Source organism: Podarcis filfolensis (assembly GCF_964270895.1).
Source record: "Podarcis filfolensis genome assembly, chromosome: 5".
NCBI classification, from domain to species: Eukaryota; Metazoa; Chordata; class Lepidosauria; order Squamata; family Lacertidae; genus Podarcis; species Podarcis filfolensis.
This window is the reverse complement of record NC_139608.1, coordinates 51,930,282-51,951,515: the sequence shown is the minus strand read 5'-3', so window position 1 is coordinate 51,951,515 and position 21,234 is coordinate 51,930,282. Positions and strand designations below refer to the sequence as shown.

General features: G+C 40.6%; 1 protein-coding gene across 1 annotated transcript; it reads left to right on the top strand.

Annotated features, from left to right (window-relative positions):
- Nucleotides 1–6,107: 6,107 nt before the first annotated feature.
- LOC310763122 (prolactin-releasing peptide receptor-like) lies at nucleotides 6,108–7,845 on the top strand (the record flags this gene model as incomplete). Its single annotated transcript, XM_083614942.1, has 1 exon — nucleotides 6,108–7,845. One exon carries the CDS (start codon nucleotides 6,108–6,110, stop codon nucleotides 7,158–7,160), a length of 1,053 nt encoding a protein of 350 aa, XP_083471068.1. The 3' UTR covers nucleotides 7,161–7,845.
- Between the last annotated feature and the right edge of the window lie 13,389 nt (nucleotides 7,846–21,234).

The following is a 21,234-nucleotide window of genomic DNA, read 5'->3' as shown; positions in this document are numbered from 1 at the left end:
TGGTTTTAGTAGTGCTTAAGCATACTCAAATGACTGCTGTGGTCAGGAATGCAGGCATCTTTAATTGACATTGGATTGCAAATGTTTTGTTGCTGGGATTCAGGAGAAGTTCCCTTGTTTCATTGTGGTTGCTGTGCAAACTTGAAATGGAAGATAGTATTGAAAGAAAGAAAGAATACAAGGTGAAATGGCTGCTCTGGAGATTGTGAGCACTGGGGTAACGTCATCTTTATTCAGTACTCATGATTGCCACAGGTGCATTATATAATTTTGCAAAAAGAAAAAGGAAATATTCCAACGACTGCAGGCCAAAGGAAGCAAATCAGGATGAAGAAAACTGCACAAAGAAGAAGGAAAGTGTGGTATTCCAAATAGGAATGGTCACAGATGAACAGGCTGTGATATTGGACCAGTTTGAACATGTATGCTCATGAAGTGATTCTCATGGTCAAATCAACACTGGACCATACACTACATGTTCATCGGAGTCAGTTCACACATTCAGCTGCAAGACATGAAGGATTGAGTAGCCAGGTCAAGGTTAGCCAACATGGCACCCTCTGGATGCTGCTGGAACACAACTCCCACCATCCCTGATCCACTGGTCATGCTAGCTGGGCTGGATGGGAGATATAGTTCAACACCATATGGGGGGTTCCACATTGGCTTTCCCTGAGTTAAGTGGCATGTCTTTTGGGCAACTGCACAACCCATGTTTTGATTGCTCCCCTCCTTGGCCACTTCCATCTGATCTTACCTGCATTGCCTTATGCACAGGTCCCTTTGGAGTGAAACATCCCTATGCGAATGTCTGGTTGCATCAGAGGCAAGTCACATTCCTGCTTCCCACCACACATAAAGGAGAATTCAGACCCAATATGAGGCAAAAATACAATGACTTATTGGAATAGAAAATGAAATTATTGTATAAAAGCTTCAAAATTTTTCCTCCCCATCTTGGCTCATGAGAATTAAAAACATGAGAATCAATTCAAGTTTTCCTAACGTTACATAGAATAGCAACAAGGATTGCATCCAATAAGTACATTTCCCTGTCGTCCTAGACAGCACTTCTCCCAAGGGACATAAAATCCCAACTTAATTTGCTGATGCAGTTTCATTAACATCAGAATGATTCACAAATCCAAATTCAATATACATATGTTAGTGGAACCTGCCTATTCTGTGAAGCAATTTCTTCCACTAATCTGCTCATAAACACCGGGGATTTGACTCGGTCATTACTGTTCACCTAAGTGTGAAACAGCTCTGCTGGGATATGTGAAATGATCTGTACCATTGTATGCTTCTTTCTGTAAAATGATATCATTACTCTGGATTTACGTTGACATAACTGAAAGTAACTCACAGCCCTCTTTCTATTGTATTTGTCCCTTTCCCCTCCATATTAACACACATTTGCTTTGCTAAATCAAGCAGCTGATGGAAGTATACAGAGTTCTATAGACAGGGCTCAGAATGCGATCTTTGTATCATGAAGTGTATCTGTTTAGAATGGTAACAAGAAACTTTTATGAATAAAACAAAGGCAATTAAAGCTGATACAACAGGGGGATATGGGAATGAACAAAAACTGCGATAGAAGTATTATAATCTTGTCTGTTTGATGGATGTCTAGCTAAATGGACTAGACATGCTTAGCTTTTATTATTGCCCAGTTTCTTTAAAGTCAATGAGAGTGTCATTTCTTTGGTCATAAGCAGTGACCTTTATAACTCTGCCAAGTGCTGGAGATAGAGGTTTTTAGTATATGAACTTCTGCCACAGGAATAGTTACCATCCTCGAGCCATGGATAGATCAAGGCCAGAGTGAATTATAGCATTCTGCCTAATTCTGGGGTTTTTGTGTGTGATGATACACAGGCTCCCATTTATGCCTTAGGAACATAGGAACACAGGAAGCTGCTCTATACTGAGTCTGACCACTAGGCCATGTAGTTCAGTATTGTCTACAGTATTTGTCAGTAATTTCATACGTCTAGTGGAGGGCACTGGAAACTAAGGTTGTGGGGTGAAATGACAAAGCTTCTAAAAATGTGCAAGCAATTATACACACCACTTGACCACCTCTTGATTATATTAAGGAATGAAAAAGCAAGTGAATGCTGCCCCCCCAAAAAAAAACCACTTGGCAGAAATTTGGTAGGCTTAATCCACTCTGAAGAGACTCCTGTGCCTGCAAATTTTAAACAATTTGGCCAAAAAGGGGGAAAGTTAGAGCTATTTCTAGATTTCACTTTGTAGTGAATTGGGCAACACAGAGCTTCATTTTATATAGAATGGCTCAGGAACAGAATAGCAGATCAAAGTGCAGAATGTGGGAGGGGGGTTATTGGTTTGTTCTTCTTCTTGTTTTTATCACGTATTTTGTGTTCTAATTTTGTACTTTTGTGTTGTGAACCATCCTGTAATCTTCAGATGAAGGACAGTATATAAAATAATAAATAAATAAATAAATAAATAGGATTTTGTTTATTTAAAAAATTGCTCACATACAGATATAAGGTGCCATACATACCCCTACATCTGCATTACTGAGAGACAAAGGGAGTAAGCTAAAAAGCATGTACTCTTCTTTGCTGTGGGTAAAGCTTTACTGAACTGTGTACCAATATCTATTTGCCAGAATTCACAAAATGCTCATTTTCTTCTGTCTGAAAGAATTTTGTGCAGTGGAGAATTTTTTGGACTCTAAGCCACTAACTGAATTCAGTTAAAACTTTCGTCTGAGTTTCTGGACCACCTTGATTGATTTATTGATTGTTTATTGCTGTTGTTGCTGTTGGTTTGTTATTATTGTTTGATGTGAGCCACTTGGAAACTTTGGTTCGAAGTAAAATATAAAATAAAAACAACAGTAATGACATATGACCAGTGGATGTGGTGATGTTTGAAAGAGTCAGTGTTATGATTCCAGAGTACAATTAGGTTCCTATTGTTGTTAGCTATGATGAAATTACCCTTCCAAAGTTTTAGTTATTAACCAGTTTGGAGACAATGTTAAAAGTCATGGAAAAACCTTATACTATTATCCATCCTATGGGAGTACTGAGGTGAGGGGTGGGAAGTATCTTTAGTTACTTATAAAAACATAGTTTATATAATAACAATATAACAATTCCAACTAAGGGGGTGCTTTAAAGTAGTTGTGGACAGGTGATTCAGCATATATTTGTCGGAACCTCTCTTGGAAGCGTGGAACATTCTGAACTAGCTCACTGGTTATTTCAGCACCATGGAGAGCATCCACAGCTTGTGCATCCTGAATCTGTCAATGCGGGATTTGACAAAGCAGAGACACTGACTTACCTCTCCATTGTACTATCAGCTCTAATGCCTCTATGATATTTCTACCTTCTCTGAAAACTGGCAGATAAAAACGAGTTCCCTAAAGCATGTGTGCTTAGTAACCCTCAGTATATGAAATGTTTTAAGGATTCTAATTAAATATTTCTAAATAGTTTTAGGTCTTTCAGTACCCAGAATCATGCATTTGGGGATGGGGGATAGATGAGAGAATACACTGAGGATTAATTAATATAGAAATTCTATTACATGCATATATTTCCCCCCCAAGAAAATGAAGTATTGGAATAAAACGTGAGAGAATGCTGAAATCAAGAGGTATTGCAGTGGGGGAAAGAGTCTCAGCGCTCCAGCCAATGAACTCTTACCATTTGAAAAGTAAACAGAAAAGGGGGAGGGGAATGACATGATATGCCAGCAAAATCAACCTCTGTCCCTTTAAACTCTTGCTCATCAAACAGTTTGGCTGGTTTCACAAGCCAGGCAAAGCATATTGACTCGGGAAGACAGTGATACCAGTTCCTGGACTGCCTCTTCTTTGCAGTGAATAAGACAGCTTACCCAAGCAAAGGTAGGGTAAAAGATGTAGAAGCTGTGAATCCCACTTAGTTGATTTCTTCTGCTGACTAGTAGTAAGTGCATATTATTATTGCCTGTTTCTCAGCATCAGTTGCATGCAGCTTATTGTGTATGGTGCTCTTGCTCAGAGGCACTGAGATCTTGTTCAGCTCTTTTTGAACAGAGCACCTATATATGTGTGATATATATGTGATCAATAAATATCCCCTTAGTTCATGAGCTTCTCTAAACCTGCATTCACTTGCGTTGCTCTTGTAATCAACAGTGTGTTCTCTTTATCTGATTACCTCATTGTCTCTGCAATCCCCAGTAAAAACTTAAATTATATTATCACTACCTTTCCCCACATTTATCCTCTGAGAGATAAATGTCCCCCCTCCCATAATTTCAGCTGTCTGTTAAATGCATGTGCCTCAGAAGGTGGAGGTTGCACTTCTGCTTGTAGAAGAGCCATCACAATTTTGGAGGGCTGTTTATTTATATATATATTTACCCAAAGTGTTCATCTTATTTCACTTTGAGGGATATGGAGACTTGGGTAGGGTGATGAGAAGTGGACTCCAGAATGTGTGAAGGACCAGCTTAAAAAAGAATGATGAGGGAAGTCGTGTCCAGTGGTTAGTCCCACAGAACCTGTATGGATTATATCTGGTGTGATATAATCTGTGTAGGACTCCCTGATGTATGAAGAGTTCAGTCTGAACTTCCTCATTCTCTCTGATGAGAAAGAAAACTACACAAATACAAGGTATTTCCATGTAATTTTTTATTAGTGGGATCACTTCAGCTCATGTAAGCAACCACACAACTCTGGAGGCATAAAAATGCCAACCCATATTTCCCCCTATTTATTCCAGATTTATCCTTTCTGCAGAACAGCCAATCAGTTTTAAAAACAGACAAACCCTTCTTGCCAATCACCTGTTTTTGATATCTGATTAACTCATTTGCGATATTGAGCCCTAGTCAAAAACCAACTATTTTCAAATAGGCAGCCTCATCATTCTTCCTGCAAGGCATTTCAGACTTCCCCCCATCACTTATTGGACATTAGGAACATGGCGTGAGTTCTCTCTACTAGGGAAAGAACATGTATCAGGCATGCACATGCCAATCAGAAATATCGTCACAGTCCAGTTTAATTCCTAATCAGTTCTGTCTGGAAGTTCTGTAGTGTATTCAAACAGCTTTTTGCATGATAGTGCTTTATGTACTGGAGGTGATTAAATTATTTTCTCCCCAGCAGTGAAGAATTTACAGGATTGGGCTTGGCAGGCATGGAGGTTTGGCACATTTTTCATCAGTCCGTTTTGTAGATGGCTCAGCCAGAAGGTGCGTAATGATTAGCAGCAGTAGCAAAGAGACCTGTCTTGGGGAAGGTGACCTCAGTGCCCATGGTTTCAGAATCTGTAGCTAAAGTCTATTAGCTATTTTTCCAGATAGTCCAGCGTTTCATCAACTAGAAGAAAGACAGCTGGTGAAGTTGCAGAAGATATCTGTGTGGAGATTCCAGAGGCAAAAAGATCCAGCAAGAAGGTAACTGAAATTGTATTCTAAATTCCACCTCCACCTAATGTGAGCCAGTTTCTTGGACCTAGTTATTTGTCCCCAATTTCCTTCTAATCTTGTCCACCCACCCTGTCTTCTACATTATCAGTTTTGGGCCCAAAATAATTGAATATATAGCAAGGAAAGGGGAGATGATTGTGCCTGCCACATCTAATACAGCAACTGCATTTTTTGTGTGACTCTCATGCTTTCCCTCATTTTTAAATAAAGTTTGTAGCTCCTAGGGATCTATAGAAATCCTTTGAAATATGTGGGTGTTTGCTTGCTAAAGGCTCAGAAATCAGAGAATGAAAAATGTTTTATTATGCTGAAATGTGCATGCTGTTTTTCATCTTTTTCCAAAGCCTAGAATTTTTATAGCCTCTTTTATATGGAAAAGCGTATTCACCCACGGTTCTTCATATCCCTTCCCCTTCTGCTCTCCCTTGTTCCTGACAAAAAATGACAATAATCAAATGACAAAATTAAATCAGATTCTATACATTTCTCCCTATTACATTAATATTAATGACATTATTGAGGTTGTAAACATAGATGTACTATTTTGAATTACAGATGCTCTTTAACTAAACACTGTAACAATGGGTACAGAGAACTCACTAATATCTATGGTTTATCATCCTGCAGGCCAAATGTCTGAGCTCTTTGAAGGTTCGGGTACCATTCCGACCAACTTCACTCCCGTGGCTTACAACATTGCTATGAATGGGACCTTGATGGTTTTCCATGGTTTGCAGCTAGTGCAACGGTTGAAGCTGTTGATCATTCTGATGTACACAGGTGTGGTCATTATTGGGATGGTAGGCAACTGCCTTCTGGTTCACGTCATCCTGCGTGTGAAGAAGATGCACAACGTCACCAACTTCCTCATTGGGAACTTGGCCCTTTCGGATGTGGCCATGTGCACAACCTGCGTCCCCCTGACTCTCGCCTACATTTTCGAGCCACGCGGCTGGATATTTGGCAGCGCAATGTGCTACTTTGTCTACTTCATGCAGCCGGTCACAGTCTATATCTCCATCTTCACCTTGGCCACCATCGCCGTGGACAGGTACATAGTCATCATGCACCCCCTGCGACGCCGGATCTCTCTGCAGCTCAGTGCCTACATGGTCCTCTTCATCTGGATTCTCTCCTGCTGCTTGGCGTTACCGGCCATGGCCCACACCTATTATGTGGAGCTGCATCAACAGGGTGTCATCCTGTGCGAGGAATTCTGGGGAGAGCAAGAGCGCCAGCGACAAGCCTATGCGTTGTGCCTGCTGCTGATCACTTACCTCTTCCCTTTGCTAGCCATTCTGATCTCTTACTTCAAGATCTTTCTCAAGCTGAAGAACAGGGTTGTGCCAGGGTGTGTTACTCAGACTCAGGCAGACTGGGACAGAGCCAGGCGGAAGAGGACATTCTGCCTGCTGGTCATGGTAGTAGTGGTGTTTGGGGTGTGCTGGCTTCCTCTCCACACTTTCAATCTCATCCGGGACATTAACATAAATGCAATTGATCCTTATTATTTCAGCCTGGTCCAGCTGGTTTGCCATTGGTTTGCCATGAGTTCGGCATGCTACAACCCCTTCATATATGCCTGGCTCCACGATAGCTTTAGAGAAGAGCTTAAGAAATTAGTGGTCTGGCATAGAAAAGTAGCTCCTTCTGGGCAAAGTGTGACTGTAAGTGTTGTGATCTGATCACTTCTCCTACAGCTGATTTTGCAGCTGATCTTGGGTCTATCATCCCGAGCCTCTAAGGTCTAGATGCAAAATAAAAGTTTCAAATAACAGCACGCTGTATGCTGGCAAAAACCATGACTCCATGCAATGTGACATGTGTTGGTATCCAACTCCTATCAGCCCCGGCCAGCAAGGCTAATGATCAGAGATAATGGAGGCTGGAGAGCTAGAGGGCACCATGTTGGCTGCCACTGATGTAAAGTAAATTCATAGCGTACTCTGCAGATGGATGGATTGGGGAGAAAGGAACACTGAAAGGGGGAGAATAGAAATTAAGAGTTGGCTTTTTAAAAAACAACAAGAACATTGCACCTTAAATCAGTATCAGTGAAAGTGTGGGGTGTAGGAATTTCACTTCTTGCTTTGTGACAGTGAAGCAGAACATTGTTTATAAGGGATGCGAATGCCATTAATATCTAGTGTATGTCTTAAAGTTCTGCATGTATAATACATAGCTTATAACTAATTATGACAATGGAGTTGTATTCAGACTGCAGGGAAATGCCAGCAGTTCAAGCTACACTTGCAGAGGTTTCTGCACTTGATAGTGTTTTCATGATTTGCTATTGCCTGGAGATATTAAATGCTGAATTCTGTCTCTCACTCTTATCAAATTTGCACATCAGATCTGAGCAGCATAGACATGGTTTACTGAACATTAGACTTCAAGGAAGACTCTCTTGATCACATTATCTTGGAATACATATGTTGTTTGTGTGATTGTGAAATAAAAAGGACAACGATGGTGATTTCTACCTGATAAAATGACACCTTATTGAAACACATACCAGAAGTTAAACTGGATGTTTACATGAACTTTAAGATGACATAGAAGACCAGGACAGAATGTAAGTGATACAAGATCTGCATCTAGGTCTCATTGTCAGATATATATTTGAACAGTGAGAAATCAACTGGATTTGCATTGAGTGATAATAGATTTCAGTGTGACAAGTGCCGGAAAAGCAAGTTTCTCTTACCCTTGTACTCTACATTAAAACAAAACACCCTTTTGATTTCTAAGAGTGTGCAAATTTTATTAGAAATTTGCCATAAGCCAAGAGAAAAGTGCCCTATGGCAGAGGTGTCTGTACGATTTTGTTAATAAACATGCAAATAACCTCAGGGCATGAGCAATGACATACAATTATGGGAAGACACACTTCTCTTACAGTTCAGAAAATAATGCATATTCTTAACTGCTTTCTGGATTACTGGGTTACTATTAACCACTGGCAATGTTCCCTGTGAATGTTAGACACTTTCAATAGACGTTAATGACATTTGGTGCTGTATCAAAGGCAAATATGGGGAATATTTGGCCCTATAGATGTTGCTGCTGCCTAACTCAGCAGTCCCAGCAAGGATTAGTTTTTGGTGGGGTGGGGTGGGGGTGGTACTCCAACCTTGATCTAAGGTGTTGCTAATGTGAAGTATTATTGGATGGGCAAGAATGGGAATTTAATAGTTCATATTAAATTAGTATGGTTATGAAACATACTCTAGGCTATTCTCAATCAGGGTCATTTATTATAGCAGGACCTTTGAGATGTGAATCACAGATCTCCCATGTCAGGTCAAGTAGTCCTCTCAACATTTTCATACCCACAAACCACTCCTGTGGCTGCTAAATTGGTTATCAAATCACTGGTTATTGAATTATTATGTCAGGCAAACTCTTGACATCAGCCTGAACCCTCTTGGATGTGGGAGCTTGTTACGTAGGTGGATAAGAGGGGGAATTGGTTTTGCTGGGATAGGGAAGTGGATTTTAAAGCTAACACAACTCTATCTCCAAGGTTCTCTCTCACTCTGGTTCATTTTCTCCATGAAATCTAACAAAGCAAAGGTGAATATACTTTTTGTAAGGCACATAACAATTCTCCAGAGTTTATAGAACAGTCATTATAACCCTTAGTAAAACCTTTCCCCCTGTTTTCTTTGTTTCAAACTCCTATTATAGGATTTTTTAAAAGGGGAAATATTTAGAGCTGGCTTTTAAGTCTTACCACAAGGCACACAGGAAAGGTAGGCTTTTTGCAGCCTAATTGTGATAAAGGAAAGAAGAGCAGCCACATCAGATTGGGCTGTGTTTAGGGGGCACAGAAGCTGAAAAAAGCCAAAGGTATTCCCATGTTTTGCTCTTCCCTGGTGGAAATCATGTCTATCTGGGTTCAGCTACTTGTGAGAAACAGACAACACTTTGAAACGACACTGGCAATATCAACAAAACTTTCCCTCAGACATTCATGGATAAGTGGATAGGTGTGCCCTTAATGCATAGGCTCTATGCCATGAATAAATGCCTCAGTTGGAAGCAGTAAGATTTCTGAATACCAGTTGCTGTAACCCACAGAAAAGGAGACTGCTCTTATACTTGGGCCTTGCTTGGAGGTTTCTCACAGGCATCTGGTTGGCCACTGTGAGAACAGGATGCTGGACTAGATGGGTCACTGACATGACCTAGTGGGCTCTCCTTCTCTTCTTATGTTGACTTGGAGAATGGACACTTCCTTCCTGAACCTTCCTTCCTGAACCTTCCTGAGGACTGCTGGGCTCACTCACTCAAAGGAGCAAGGGGTTGTGATAGACATGGGTTGTCCTCCTGTGAGACATGTGCAGCTATGAGGAGCCCAAACTAGTTCTTAAACTGATCCTGGAATCCCAGCAAGGATGAGTTTCTCTTTTAGCTGGAGGTCAGTGGTGGCTGAGCATTTGCTGCCTCAGACTAAGAGTGTATGCCTGCAGTAACCATTTTAGCTCTTGTGCATGCTACCTTTCTCTCTGCTGCAAGTCTTTACTATCAGTAATGTTGTGGCCCTCACTGGAACCGAGGCCTGGAGGGGTGTCTCTTTATTCCTTGGTGTCCAGGAAACATTGGAAATGAGTGAGTCACCCACTTATCCTGGATTTAGCAAGCCCTTTCTGATAGCCTGAATGAAAAGTGCAAACCACACTTAGCACATGTCTGGGGTGGAGAAAGTGGCCTGTTTTCCTGTTACAAAATGAAATATTGATTTTTAAATCCTGATGAATAGCACACATCTCTGTTCCAAGGTGTTAACAGCAAAGAAAACCTTCAAATTACGCTGGATATCACAGTGGGTGGTTGGGAAGATGTGATGCCTTTCTGCATTTTTGTGAATATCAGCCTTCCAGCCTTTTCCTTCAGACAGGCTGACATGCAAAGCCATGAGCAAATACAGGGGAAATTGATGGCACAAGGTCTTCGGCATACTGTAAAGGTCAGTATAAGAGGCTCACAAAAGGGAGGCAGGAGTTGACTATAATAGCCCATAGTCCCTCTTTCCTTATTACAGGTTAGCAGAAAACAAGCACCTACATTGGCTCCCAGTACATTTCCGAGCACAATTCAAAGTGTTGGTGTTGACCTTTAAAGCCCTAAATGGCCTTGGCCCAGTATACCTGAAGGAGTGTCTCCACCCCCATTGTTCTGCCCGGATGCTGAGGTCCAGCGCCGAGGGCCTTCTGGCGGTTCCCTCATTGTGAGAAGCAAAGCTACAGGGAACCAGGCAGAGGGCCTTCTCGGTAGTGGAGCCTGCCCTGTGGAACGCCCTCCCATCAGATGTCAAAGAGATAAACAACTACCTGACATTCAGAAGACATCTGAAGGCAGCCCTGTTCAGGGAAGTTTTTAATGTGCGACATCTTAGTGTATTTTTGGTCTTTGTTGGAAGCCGCCCAGAGTGGCTGGGGTAACCCAGCAAGATTGGCGGGGTACAAATAATAATATATTATTATTATTATTATTATTATTATTATTATTATTATTATTATTTCTGGCTAATGGTTTGTTGTGATGCAGAGGTGGGCTCTACCACTGATGATGCTGTGGACTGCACTCCTTGTTGATATATGAAAAGCCCTATCTATATTGGCATTCTGCTGTCTTTTGAAGACACACCTGTTTATGCAGGCATTCCCCTGAGCTCTCAGACTGGGTCGCCTGTTTAATTACTGTGTTGTTTTAAAAGGGATTGTTTTATTGTATATTCTAAAACTGGATGCTTACAGTTCTCACTGGATGACTTTGGGCCAATCAGTAACCCTGGCCATAGCCTACCCCAAAGGTTTGCTGTGAGAATTACTGGGCCAGGAGCACATGAGCTACCCTGAGGACCTGGGAGAAAAGAAATCATCACTGTCATCATCTTTAAAAGTCTGCTGTATCAAGGCAAAATTTTGTAGCCTGTCAAGCAACAGCAGATTCGTTCATTTATTTTTAGAGGCAGGAGATGGAGATTGTGTGAATTCAGCTCAGTAGCTGGAGGAATAAAGCACCCTATCTCCCAGCCACCTAAAGATTGCCATCTTGTCTAATACACTATCAGTAGCTTCACTAGCAGCCAGAGAGGAACAGACCTGTGATGCTTTAATTGTGTCAGTCAACAGGGGAGAATTGCCAGTCTCTCTCCAGAGTTTCAGTTTGCAGCCAATTTAGAGAACATTTTCACAACAGCTACAGCAGTGATTCTTTTTTCTTACGGTTGTTGACTAATTAATTGATGACAGACACCAGAATCTGAGAATACCTATTTGCTGAAGTCTTTCGCTACTCTAAACTTTAAATAATATGCAGGAATTGTTTGGTAGTCCCACAATACATTGGATTCACAAAACGGGTAAGCAGGGAGGGTTTGCACATGCTGGTTGGCTGTTTATGTTCTCTGTGAGACCCCTTCTGCATAAAGAGGTTTCAGTATGTAGAAGGTGGGAAGCAAATACAGTCCAAATCAGCCTTGATTACATTGGCTGGAGGGGGAAAATGCTGCTGTGATCACAGAAACGGCCCACAGTCTAATCCGGAATCCAGTTACAGAGTATTGTATTTAAGTCAATTTATTCTAATTGAACTAAAATCAGCTTAAAGCCAAAATCCTCTAGTTTACTGGTAGGTGGCCCACAGCCAGAGGTTCAGATAATGTCAGGAAGAGTTAATAAGTATTTTGAGAGGAAGAGAGGGCAGAAACATTACAGACACTGCTTGGAGTCAGAAGGAAGGTGACGGCCTGGAACATGATTAGAAATTAAACAATGTTCTGATATTTTATTTCTCCTGTTGAATTCCTGACTCCTCACTACTAAGTATTTGTGCTAATCTGCTGCATCAAAATGCCACATTTGTGCCTGCAGTGTTAAGCTAATCCAATATTTAGCACCACTTTGGCAACATTGCTACTGAAACATTCTATAGTGAGTATGGACACACTACCTCTCAGGCCTGTATTGTAAATTCTGTAATATGTCCCCATACAGTGGTGATCTGAATGCTGTTAGCATGGATTAGCCTGGCAAATGAGTAAATCCCAACTTTCTCATGAAGAGAATGCACCAGCTTCCACAAGTTTGAATCGGGCAACCATTTTGTATTAAGTTTTAATTTATATAAAGAATTCAAGACAGAAAAAGCCCTGAACAGCTTTTTTACCCGCATTATGTTTTAGTAGTCATTGACTACACCAAATGGGCTGAGGCCTTTGTCCTTCTAGACCAGGAAACCATTGCTGTGTCCTGGTTTTTGTTGAGAAATGCATTGTATGCATGGCACACCTAGATGCATACAGACCAGAATGCAAGTTTTGAGTCAAAACTCTTTCGCAAGATTTGTGAGCTGCTGGAAATCCACACAGTGGTTGCACTAGCACGTCCTTTAACAATGTCAGGACCACTTTCTCTCTAAAAGGACTTCTGGACCTATTCATTTTCTCCCTACTAGAGGCTCTAAGTCGTGAAAGGCATGGGTCCAGTGAACATGTGGTTCCATGAACCTGATAAAGCACCTTGCCCACATTTGTGGGCCTCATAAACAAAGATAATTCAGTAATATACAACCAGCCAATGCTCTGGGCAGCTTCATGGACTGGCCTACCATAATTGGCTGCAAGCAATTTTTTTTTTTTAAAAGATATTTATTAGGGTTTTACAAAAAACAGAGATTTACAAAATGAAAAGAAAACCAAAAAAAAAGAAAAATACAAAAAATACAAAAATACATAGAAGAGAAAAAAATAAAATACAAAATACAAAAAGCAAATCCATTTTTTGATATCTTTAAGCTCATTTGCTTGTTTCCTTGACCTCCTCACACCTCCCCTTTTTGTATTCCCATTTACATAATCAATTCAGCAAATCCTTACCCTCTTTCATTTATCTTAACTCTATATCATAACATATTATAACTCTATATTTTCATCCATTTATCAATTCATTTTTGCATATTCTTATTAACTTTTGTTGCTGAATACCACTTATTGCCAATCCAAACATAATTTTAACATTCATTAATTTTACAATATTTCTGAAGATAGTCTTTAAATTTCTTCCAGTCTTCCTCCACCACCTCTTCTCCCAAGTCTCGGATTCTGCCAGTCATTTCCGCCAATTCCATATAGTCCATCATCTTCATCTGCCACTCTTCCAGGGTGGGTAGATCTTGTGTCTTCCAATACTTTGCAATAAGTATTCTTGCTGCTGTTGTTGCATACATAAAGAAAGTTCTGTCCTTCTTTGGCACCAATTGGCCGACAATGCCCAGAAGGAAGGCCTCTGGTTTCTTCAGGAAGGTATATTTAAATACCTTTTTCATTTCATTATATATCATCTCCCAGAAAGCCTTGATTCTTGGGCACGTCCACCAAAGGTGAAAGAATGTACCTTCAGTTTCTTTACATTTCCAACATTTATTATCGGGCAAATGATATGTTTTTGCAAGCTTGACTGGGGTCATGTACCACCTGTATATCATTTTCATAATATTCTCTCTTAAGGCATTACATGCCGTAAATTTCATACCTGTGGTCCACAACTGTTCCCAGTCAGCAAACATGATGTTATGACCGATATCCTGTGCCCATTTAATCATTGCAGATTTAACCGTTTCATCCTGCGTATTCCATTTTAACAGCAAGTTATACATTCTTGAAAGTATCTTAGTTTTGGGATCTAACAGTTCTGTTTCCAATTTTGATTTTTCCACCTGAAAGCCAATTTTTTTGTCCAAATTATAGGCCTCTCTTATTTGATAATAATGAAGCCAGTCTCGCACTTTATCTTTTAATTTCTCAAAACTCTGCAATTTCAATTTGTCTCCTTCTTGTTCCAATATTTCCCAATATTTCGGCCATTTGGCCTCCATATTGAGCTTTTTCTGAGCCTTCGCTTCCATTGGTGACAACCACCTTGGGGTTTTGTTTTCCAATAAGTCTTTGTATCTTATCCAGACATTGAACAATGCTTTCCTGACAATATGGTTTTTAAATGCTTTATGTGCTTTAACCTTGTTGTACCACAAATATGCATGCCACCCAAAAACATTATTAAAACCTTCCAAATCCAAAATGTCTGTGTTCTCAAGAAGCAACCAGTCTTTCAACCAGCAGAATGCTGCTGATTCATAGTAAAGTTTAAGGTCTGGCAGGGCAAATCCGCCTCTTTCCTTTGCATCAGTTAATATTTTAAATTTTATTCTGGGCTTCTTGCCCTGCCAGACAAATCTAGAAATGTCTCTCTGCCACTTCTTGAAACAGTCCATCTTGTCCAAAATTTGCAAAGATTGAAACAAAAATAACATTTTTGGCAATACATTCATCTTTATAGCTGCAATTCGGCCCAACAAGGAAAGCTTCAAATTTGACCATATTTCTAAATCTTTTTTCACTTCTGTCCAACATTTCTCATAATTATCTTTAAATAAGTTTAAGTTCTTGGCAGTCATATTAACCCCCAAGTATTTAACTTTCTTCACTAATGTTAAACCTGTCTCCTTCTGAAACCTCTCTTTCTCAATCGGTATTAAATTTTTCTCAAGAACTTTGGTTTTTGACTTGTTCAACTTAAATCCTGCCACCTGACCAAATTCTTGAATCAGCTCTAATACTCTTTTCGTACTAGATTCTGGCTCCTGTAATGTTAACACTAGGTCATCTGCAAAAGCCTTCAATTTGTATTGTTTAGCTCCGACCTGAATACCTTTAATCAGACGGTCCCTTCTAATCATATTTAATAAAACCTCCAGGACTGAAATAAAAAGCAGTGGGGAGATTGGGCAACCTTGTCGTGTACCTTTCTCTATCTTAAATTCCTCTGTCACCACGTTGTTAACAATTAGTTTAGCCTTTTGTTCTGAATAAATTGCACTTATACCATTTTCAAACCCTTGGCCAACCCCCATCCCCTGAAGATTTTTCTTCATAAAACTCCAAGAAATATTGTCAAAGGCTTTCTCCGCATCTATAAAAATTAAAACTGCTTTGGTATTTATGTTCACTTGCAACTTTTCCAAAATATTAATTATATTCCTCGTGTTGTCAGACAAGTGTCTACCTGGAAGAAAGCCAGCTTGGTCCTTATGAATCTCTTCCACTAATACTTTTTTTAACCTGTTAGCCAAAATGTCAGCAAATATTTTGTAATCCACATTGAGCAGGGATATGGGGCGGTAGTTCTTAAGTTGCGTCTTTTCAGACTCAGTTTTTGGTATAAGTGTAATGTAGGCTTCCTGCCACGACTCCGGTGCCTTTTTCCCCTCTAAAATTTCATTGCAAACCTCCTTTAGTGGTCGAATTAACCAGTCTTTCAAAAATCTGTAGTATTTGGAGGTTAAACCATCTGGCCCTGGAGATTTACCCAACTGCATATTCTGAATGGCACCTTCCACCTCCTGTTCTGTAATTTTGTGACTCAACATTATCTTATTTTCTTGAGAGATTTTTTGTAGTCCATTTGTTCTTAGAAATTGGTCTAAATCAGTCTCTTTCTGTGGCCCTTGTGTATATAGTTGTTTAAAATATCTCTGGAAACACTTTCTAATTTCCAATGGATTCTGTATGTTCTTTCCATCTACATCCAGATTTGTAATGGTATTTAATTTTTGTCTTTTCTTCATCTGCCAAGCTAGCAGTTTCCCACATTTATTAGCCGATTCAAATGTCTTTTGTCTCATCTGCTTAATTTTCCATTCCACTTCCTGATTTATCATTTTCATATATTGTACTTGATATAACTTAATTTCTCTCAGAATCTCTTGCGATTTTGGTTTCGCTCTTAGTTTATTCTCTCCCTCTTTTATTTTCCCCCAAATTTTATCTTTTTTCTCATTTTGAGTTCTTTTCTTTATTGCATTCTGTTGAATCAGAAACCCTCTCATAACTGCTTTGCTTGCGTCCCAGATTGTTCTTTTTTCAACCGTAGTATTCAAGTTTATCTCAAAATAGTCTCTCAAGGTTTTTTGGGCCTTCTTAGTAACCTCTTGATCTCTGAATAAGGTGTCATTCATCCTCCATCTGAAGGAACCAATTGGTGTTAATTTCATCTCCATCTTCACCGCATTATGGTCGGAGCACGTTTTTGGGCAAATTTCCACTTTTCGAGTCTTAGGTGCCAGTCCTCTAGTTATCCATATTTGGTCAATTCTTGTCCAAGTCATATTGGCTTCAGAAAAGAATGTTCCCTCTCTTCCAAGGGGGTTCTTAGTTCTCCAAATGTCAATCAAGTCCATATTGTCAGTCAGTTCAAAAAAGGTTTTTGGTAGTCTGCCATCTTTGGTTACCACCTGTCTCTGCGACTTATCCATGTTTGTGGATACCACTCCATTCATATCTCCCATCATAATAATGTTGTAGTCCATATAGTCCAACAATGTCTCATGCAATTTCTTAAAGAATTCAGACTTCCCCTCATTTGGTGCATAAACTCCTACAATCAAAAATTTCTCTCCTTTTGATTGAATTTCAATTGCAACAATTCTTCCTTGTTCATCTTTAAAAACAAATTTCGGTGATAGACTCTCTTTGGCGTAGATAACAACTCCTCTCTTTTTAACTTTGTCCGATGAAATAAATTCTTGACCCAGTCTTTTATTAATTAGAACTTTCCTGTGGAGCCTTATCACATGGGTTTCCTGTAAACAAATTAAGTCCAATTGTTCCTTTTTCAATAAATGGAATACTTTCTTCCTCTTCTCCGGGGAGTTAAAACCATGAATGTTCCAACTTAGTAATTGCAGAGACATGATGTGTTTATTCTATTTTCCTCCAACTGCTCCCAAAAGCTCTTCTTGTTCTGACGGTGGTATCCCTTTTTTTGATTTGTACAATCCCAAAGGTAGTGGTGCTGTGTCGAAAACTCCTGGTCTCAGGGCTCTTAACTCTTCTAGTGCTTCTTTTTGTAAGTCTTCTTCGTAGTCTCTCAGAAATTTTTCCTTATCTTCCACTGATCTAATTTTGAACTTTTTCCCTTTAAAGGTAAAAGATAATCCCTGGGGGAATTCCCATCTAAAGACAATGCTGTTTCTTCTCAGTAGGGCCACCAAGTCTCCGTAGTTGGTTCTCAGGTCCAAAAGATGTTTCGGTATATCCTTAAAAATCTCGACTCTCGAATCGTTAATCTCCAAAGTCTTCTAAAAGTGTGCACTCAATATTTTATCCCTCTCTTCTTTCGTTCGGAGGGTAACCAAACAGTCTCTCACCCTGTTTTTTCTCCCTCCTCTTCCAAGTCTGAAGGCGCTCACTATCTTAAAGTCTTTTTCCAGCTCCAAATTCCAAAATTTCCCAAATTCCTGTGTAAGATAGTCGCTCAGGTTATCTTTTTCAAGTTCCGGCACGGCCCTGATCCTCAGGTTTGTCTGTTTCTCCTTCAATTCGATCATAGACAATAAAGACTGATGGTCCCCAATCTGTTTACACATAGGTTTTATTTCTTCCTCCACAGCCACTACTTTTTCTTTTGCTTCCTCAGCTATTTTTCGAGTGGACGCAGATTCTTCCAGCAGTTTTTCAATAGATTTTGTATTTGAATTAATGCTGGCAGTATTCCCGTCAATTTTATTTGATTGTTCTGTAACTTGTTTACTTAGGCCTTCCAATTTCTCATAAATTTTATTTAATACAGAAGTAAATTCCCCTTCTGAGGCCATTCCTTTTGGTTCAACTTCTGCCAGATCTTCCTCCTGTGTCACAGGAAGGCCGGGTACAGATGCTCTACGTTGCTGGGAAACAGTACTGGGCTGCTGCACTCTGACCTTGCCTGATCTTGTTGCTCTTTGTTCAGTCATCCCCCTTTATCTTGAGTCAAGGTCAGATCTTACCGTGGAAATTCCCTAATGTCCACAGTGGAAAATTCCCCTAACTAAATGCACAACTTCAATGTTCCTCTAGGGGGACACTGTAGCAGCCATAAAGTTCACAATAGAAAAGTCTTTTCTAACTTTCCATGTCCCCTTCAATAAAAACATGCAACAGTTTCCAGTCCAAAGAAGACCCTCAAAATGTATCTCCCTTGCAGAGTTAATCATTAAAAAGTTACAATGTCCATAAGTAGTGCGAGTCCCAATGTAGCAGTTCTCATAAGCCTGGCAGTCCATTCCCACGGGTTTCAACAGGAAAAAAAGAGAGTTTTACCTCTATTTTTCCCAGAAGAAATAAAGTCACTTTCCCTCTCCCCCCCCTCTCCTAATCTGGGGGGGGGGGGGAGTTCTTTCGCTTTGATGTTTCGATTTAAGACTTTAAAAGCTCCGCTCTCCAAGTATTAGCATAGAAACGTCTTTGCTTTGATCTGTTACAGAAACGGGAGGCGGACTTCCTGTTTACACCTTCCCGCTTCAGTGCCAAATTAATGCCTTTTTTCTTCTTCAAGTCCAATCTTTTAATTTCACCTACTCACGGGTAGTAGTTTAGCAGCCGAATTGTCACAGGAAAAAGGTCAGCGCTCTCCGGCAACAGCTACGCGGCTTCACCCCACAGAAGAAGCAATTGACTCGCAGCACCGCGCCGCTCCCGTTACGCTCCAGACCCCCTTGCGGGGTTCCTTCGCTGATTCGGGGGGCGCAAATGGTGCCCGCCGAGTCCCACGCTCGCAGGCTCCTTCTGCCTGCGATTTCCGATCGGGTCTCCGCTTCGCCGTAGCGGATAGACCCACTTTCTGCAGGGCTTCTCCCTCTTACTCAGAAGGAGACCGCCATTGCCGTTGGCACCGCCTCAAAATGCCTCACAGCAAAAACCTCTCCTAGCAGGCCACCACTGAATCTACTGCATCATGTTTAAAAGGCCATAAGCCACTCTGAAAAAACTCCATAATTCATACAAGTATTCAGCTGGATTCTTCGTAAGTCTTCCTCCACTTGCATCCTGCACATGGACAGGCAAAGTTTGTGGGTGTTTGCTTGTTTAGTTTTCAGTTTGCTCAATTCACTGTAAATGTCAGTCTGGAAAAATACATAGAGGTAAGGGAGGATGTGGGTGTTGCAGATATTAATATTGCTCAGTTTGAAGCGACTGGAAACATAAGAACGGACTTCTTTTGAAATAAATGTACTATCCATAAAAATGTTATCCAAACTTTTACTGGCAGCAGCGCCATCTTAAACATATCTGATGCTGTGGTGCAAAGAACCCTCCAGCGCCCCACCCCCCGTTTCCCAGAGTTGGTGATCTTTTCCCAAGCCTCTACAGGAATCGCTCTCCTCCCGCGGGGGCTTGGGAAGGATGCTGAACATCCGCCAGTCATATGGTTGACAGGGTGCAGCTTGCGGGAGTGCAGGAGGGAAAGGGGAGGCCGCCGGCAAAACCACGCAGCTCCCCAACTCGCTGGGGCGCCCCTGAGAGGGTGGCACCCTGGTGCAACGCGCCAGTAAACCCAGTGGGAAAGATGGCTCTGACTGGCAGAACTCTTTAAAATAAAGCAGAATATATCAAATGTTAGAGCCAAAATATCCATACAGTGTCTTGTGCTGCCCAGCACAGGCTCAGCATTTTAGAAAATATGAAATAATCCAGGCAGACGTATAAGCAAAGATCTCTCTATCTCCACAGCCTGCATTCCAGCCTCCAGACTGTTTACTTTCATTTCAGGAGAGCTTTGTTTACAACCTCACTTCATTAACTTTGGTAGACAAAGACTAAAAGGCAACTCCCTTTGTGATCTGAGCTGTTTAGTATTGTGTCCATGGGCATGGGATCATAAGGTGAACTCTGAACTACAATAAATCAAATTACTGGTTCTTGTTTTTTTCTATTTTGTAAAGCAAATAATGGCATGGCCATCTATTCTATGATTCTATGATTCTATGATCTAAGTACTTTGGTGAGCAGATGACGAGCATAGAGTTTGGAGGGGATATCCAGCAGGCTAATGGGGGGGGGGTAGTTTTGGGGGAGGGTTTTATTTCCTTTTTTGTAGATTGACACAATGATGTTCAATTTCCAACCAGCTGTCATTTGAGCTGTATTATTTATGTAGGTGTAGAGCTTAGCCAAGATGGGTTGCCACCAGTCCATTTGTGTCATAAATTAGCTCTGGTGGCATCATGTCTTCACCTTGCACTTTATTTAGTTTTAAGCTCTCTATCAGAGATTTTATCCCTGCAGGGGTCACCCCTTGCCACTCTGGAAAATTTGACTCATCAATGATCACCTCGGCATTGGGTGATTGCCCTGTCTGTTTTCCAAAAAGTTCAGCGTAGTAATCCACCCAATGTTGTGCTGATACGGTGGCGTCTAGTGTTGATCTTGATTCATTCGTGCCCTGAGATACCAAATACAAAACAAGAAGAGGTGGGAGAGCTTTCCACATGAAAACTCCTCTCTTTAAAGCTGAAGCGCAATAAACTGCAATTCAGGTTTTCCACAAGTTACTGTTTTCTCCAGATCAGCAGCAGAGAGTGGGTTTTTCATGGCGAATGCTCCAGAACAACAAAAAAGTGCTGAGACACTAAACTTTAAGCATGGGTCATGCCCGGAAAGCATGGAGTTAAAGGAAGGGTGGACAAGCCCTAAATGCTGAAATACTAAATAACGAATAAATGAACTACTAGACTGACTCCCTAGCACGATGCAACCAAACATCTTTTGAAAACAAAAATATCATCCCACTTTGAGAACTGTCAATTCATCAGATTCAAAATATACTTTGCTTATTTTCTTTTGCACTACAGCTGGGCTGAATATATGAAAACAACCCAGAGGTTAGAATTCTGGTTTTACGGAACGCCTAGTAATGAGAGAAACTGACACTCACT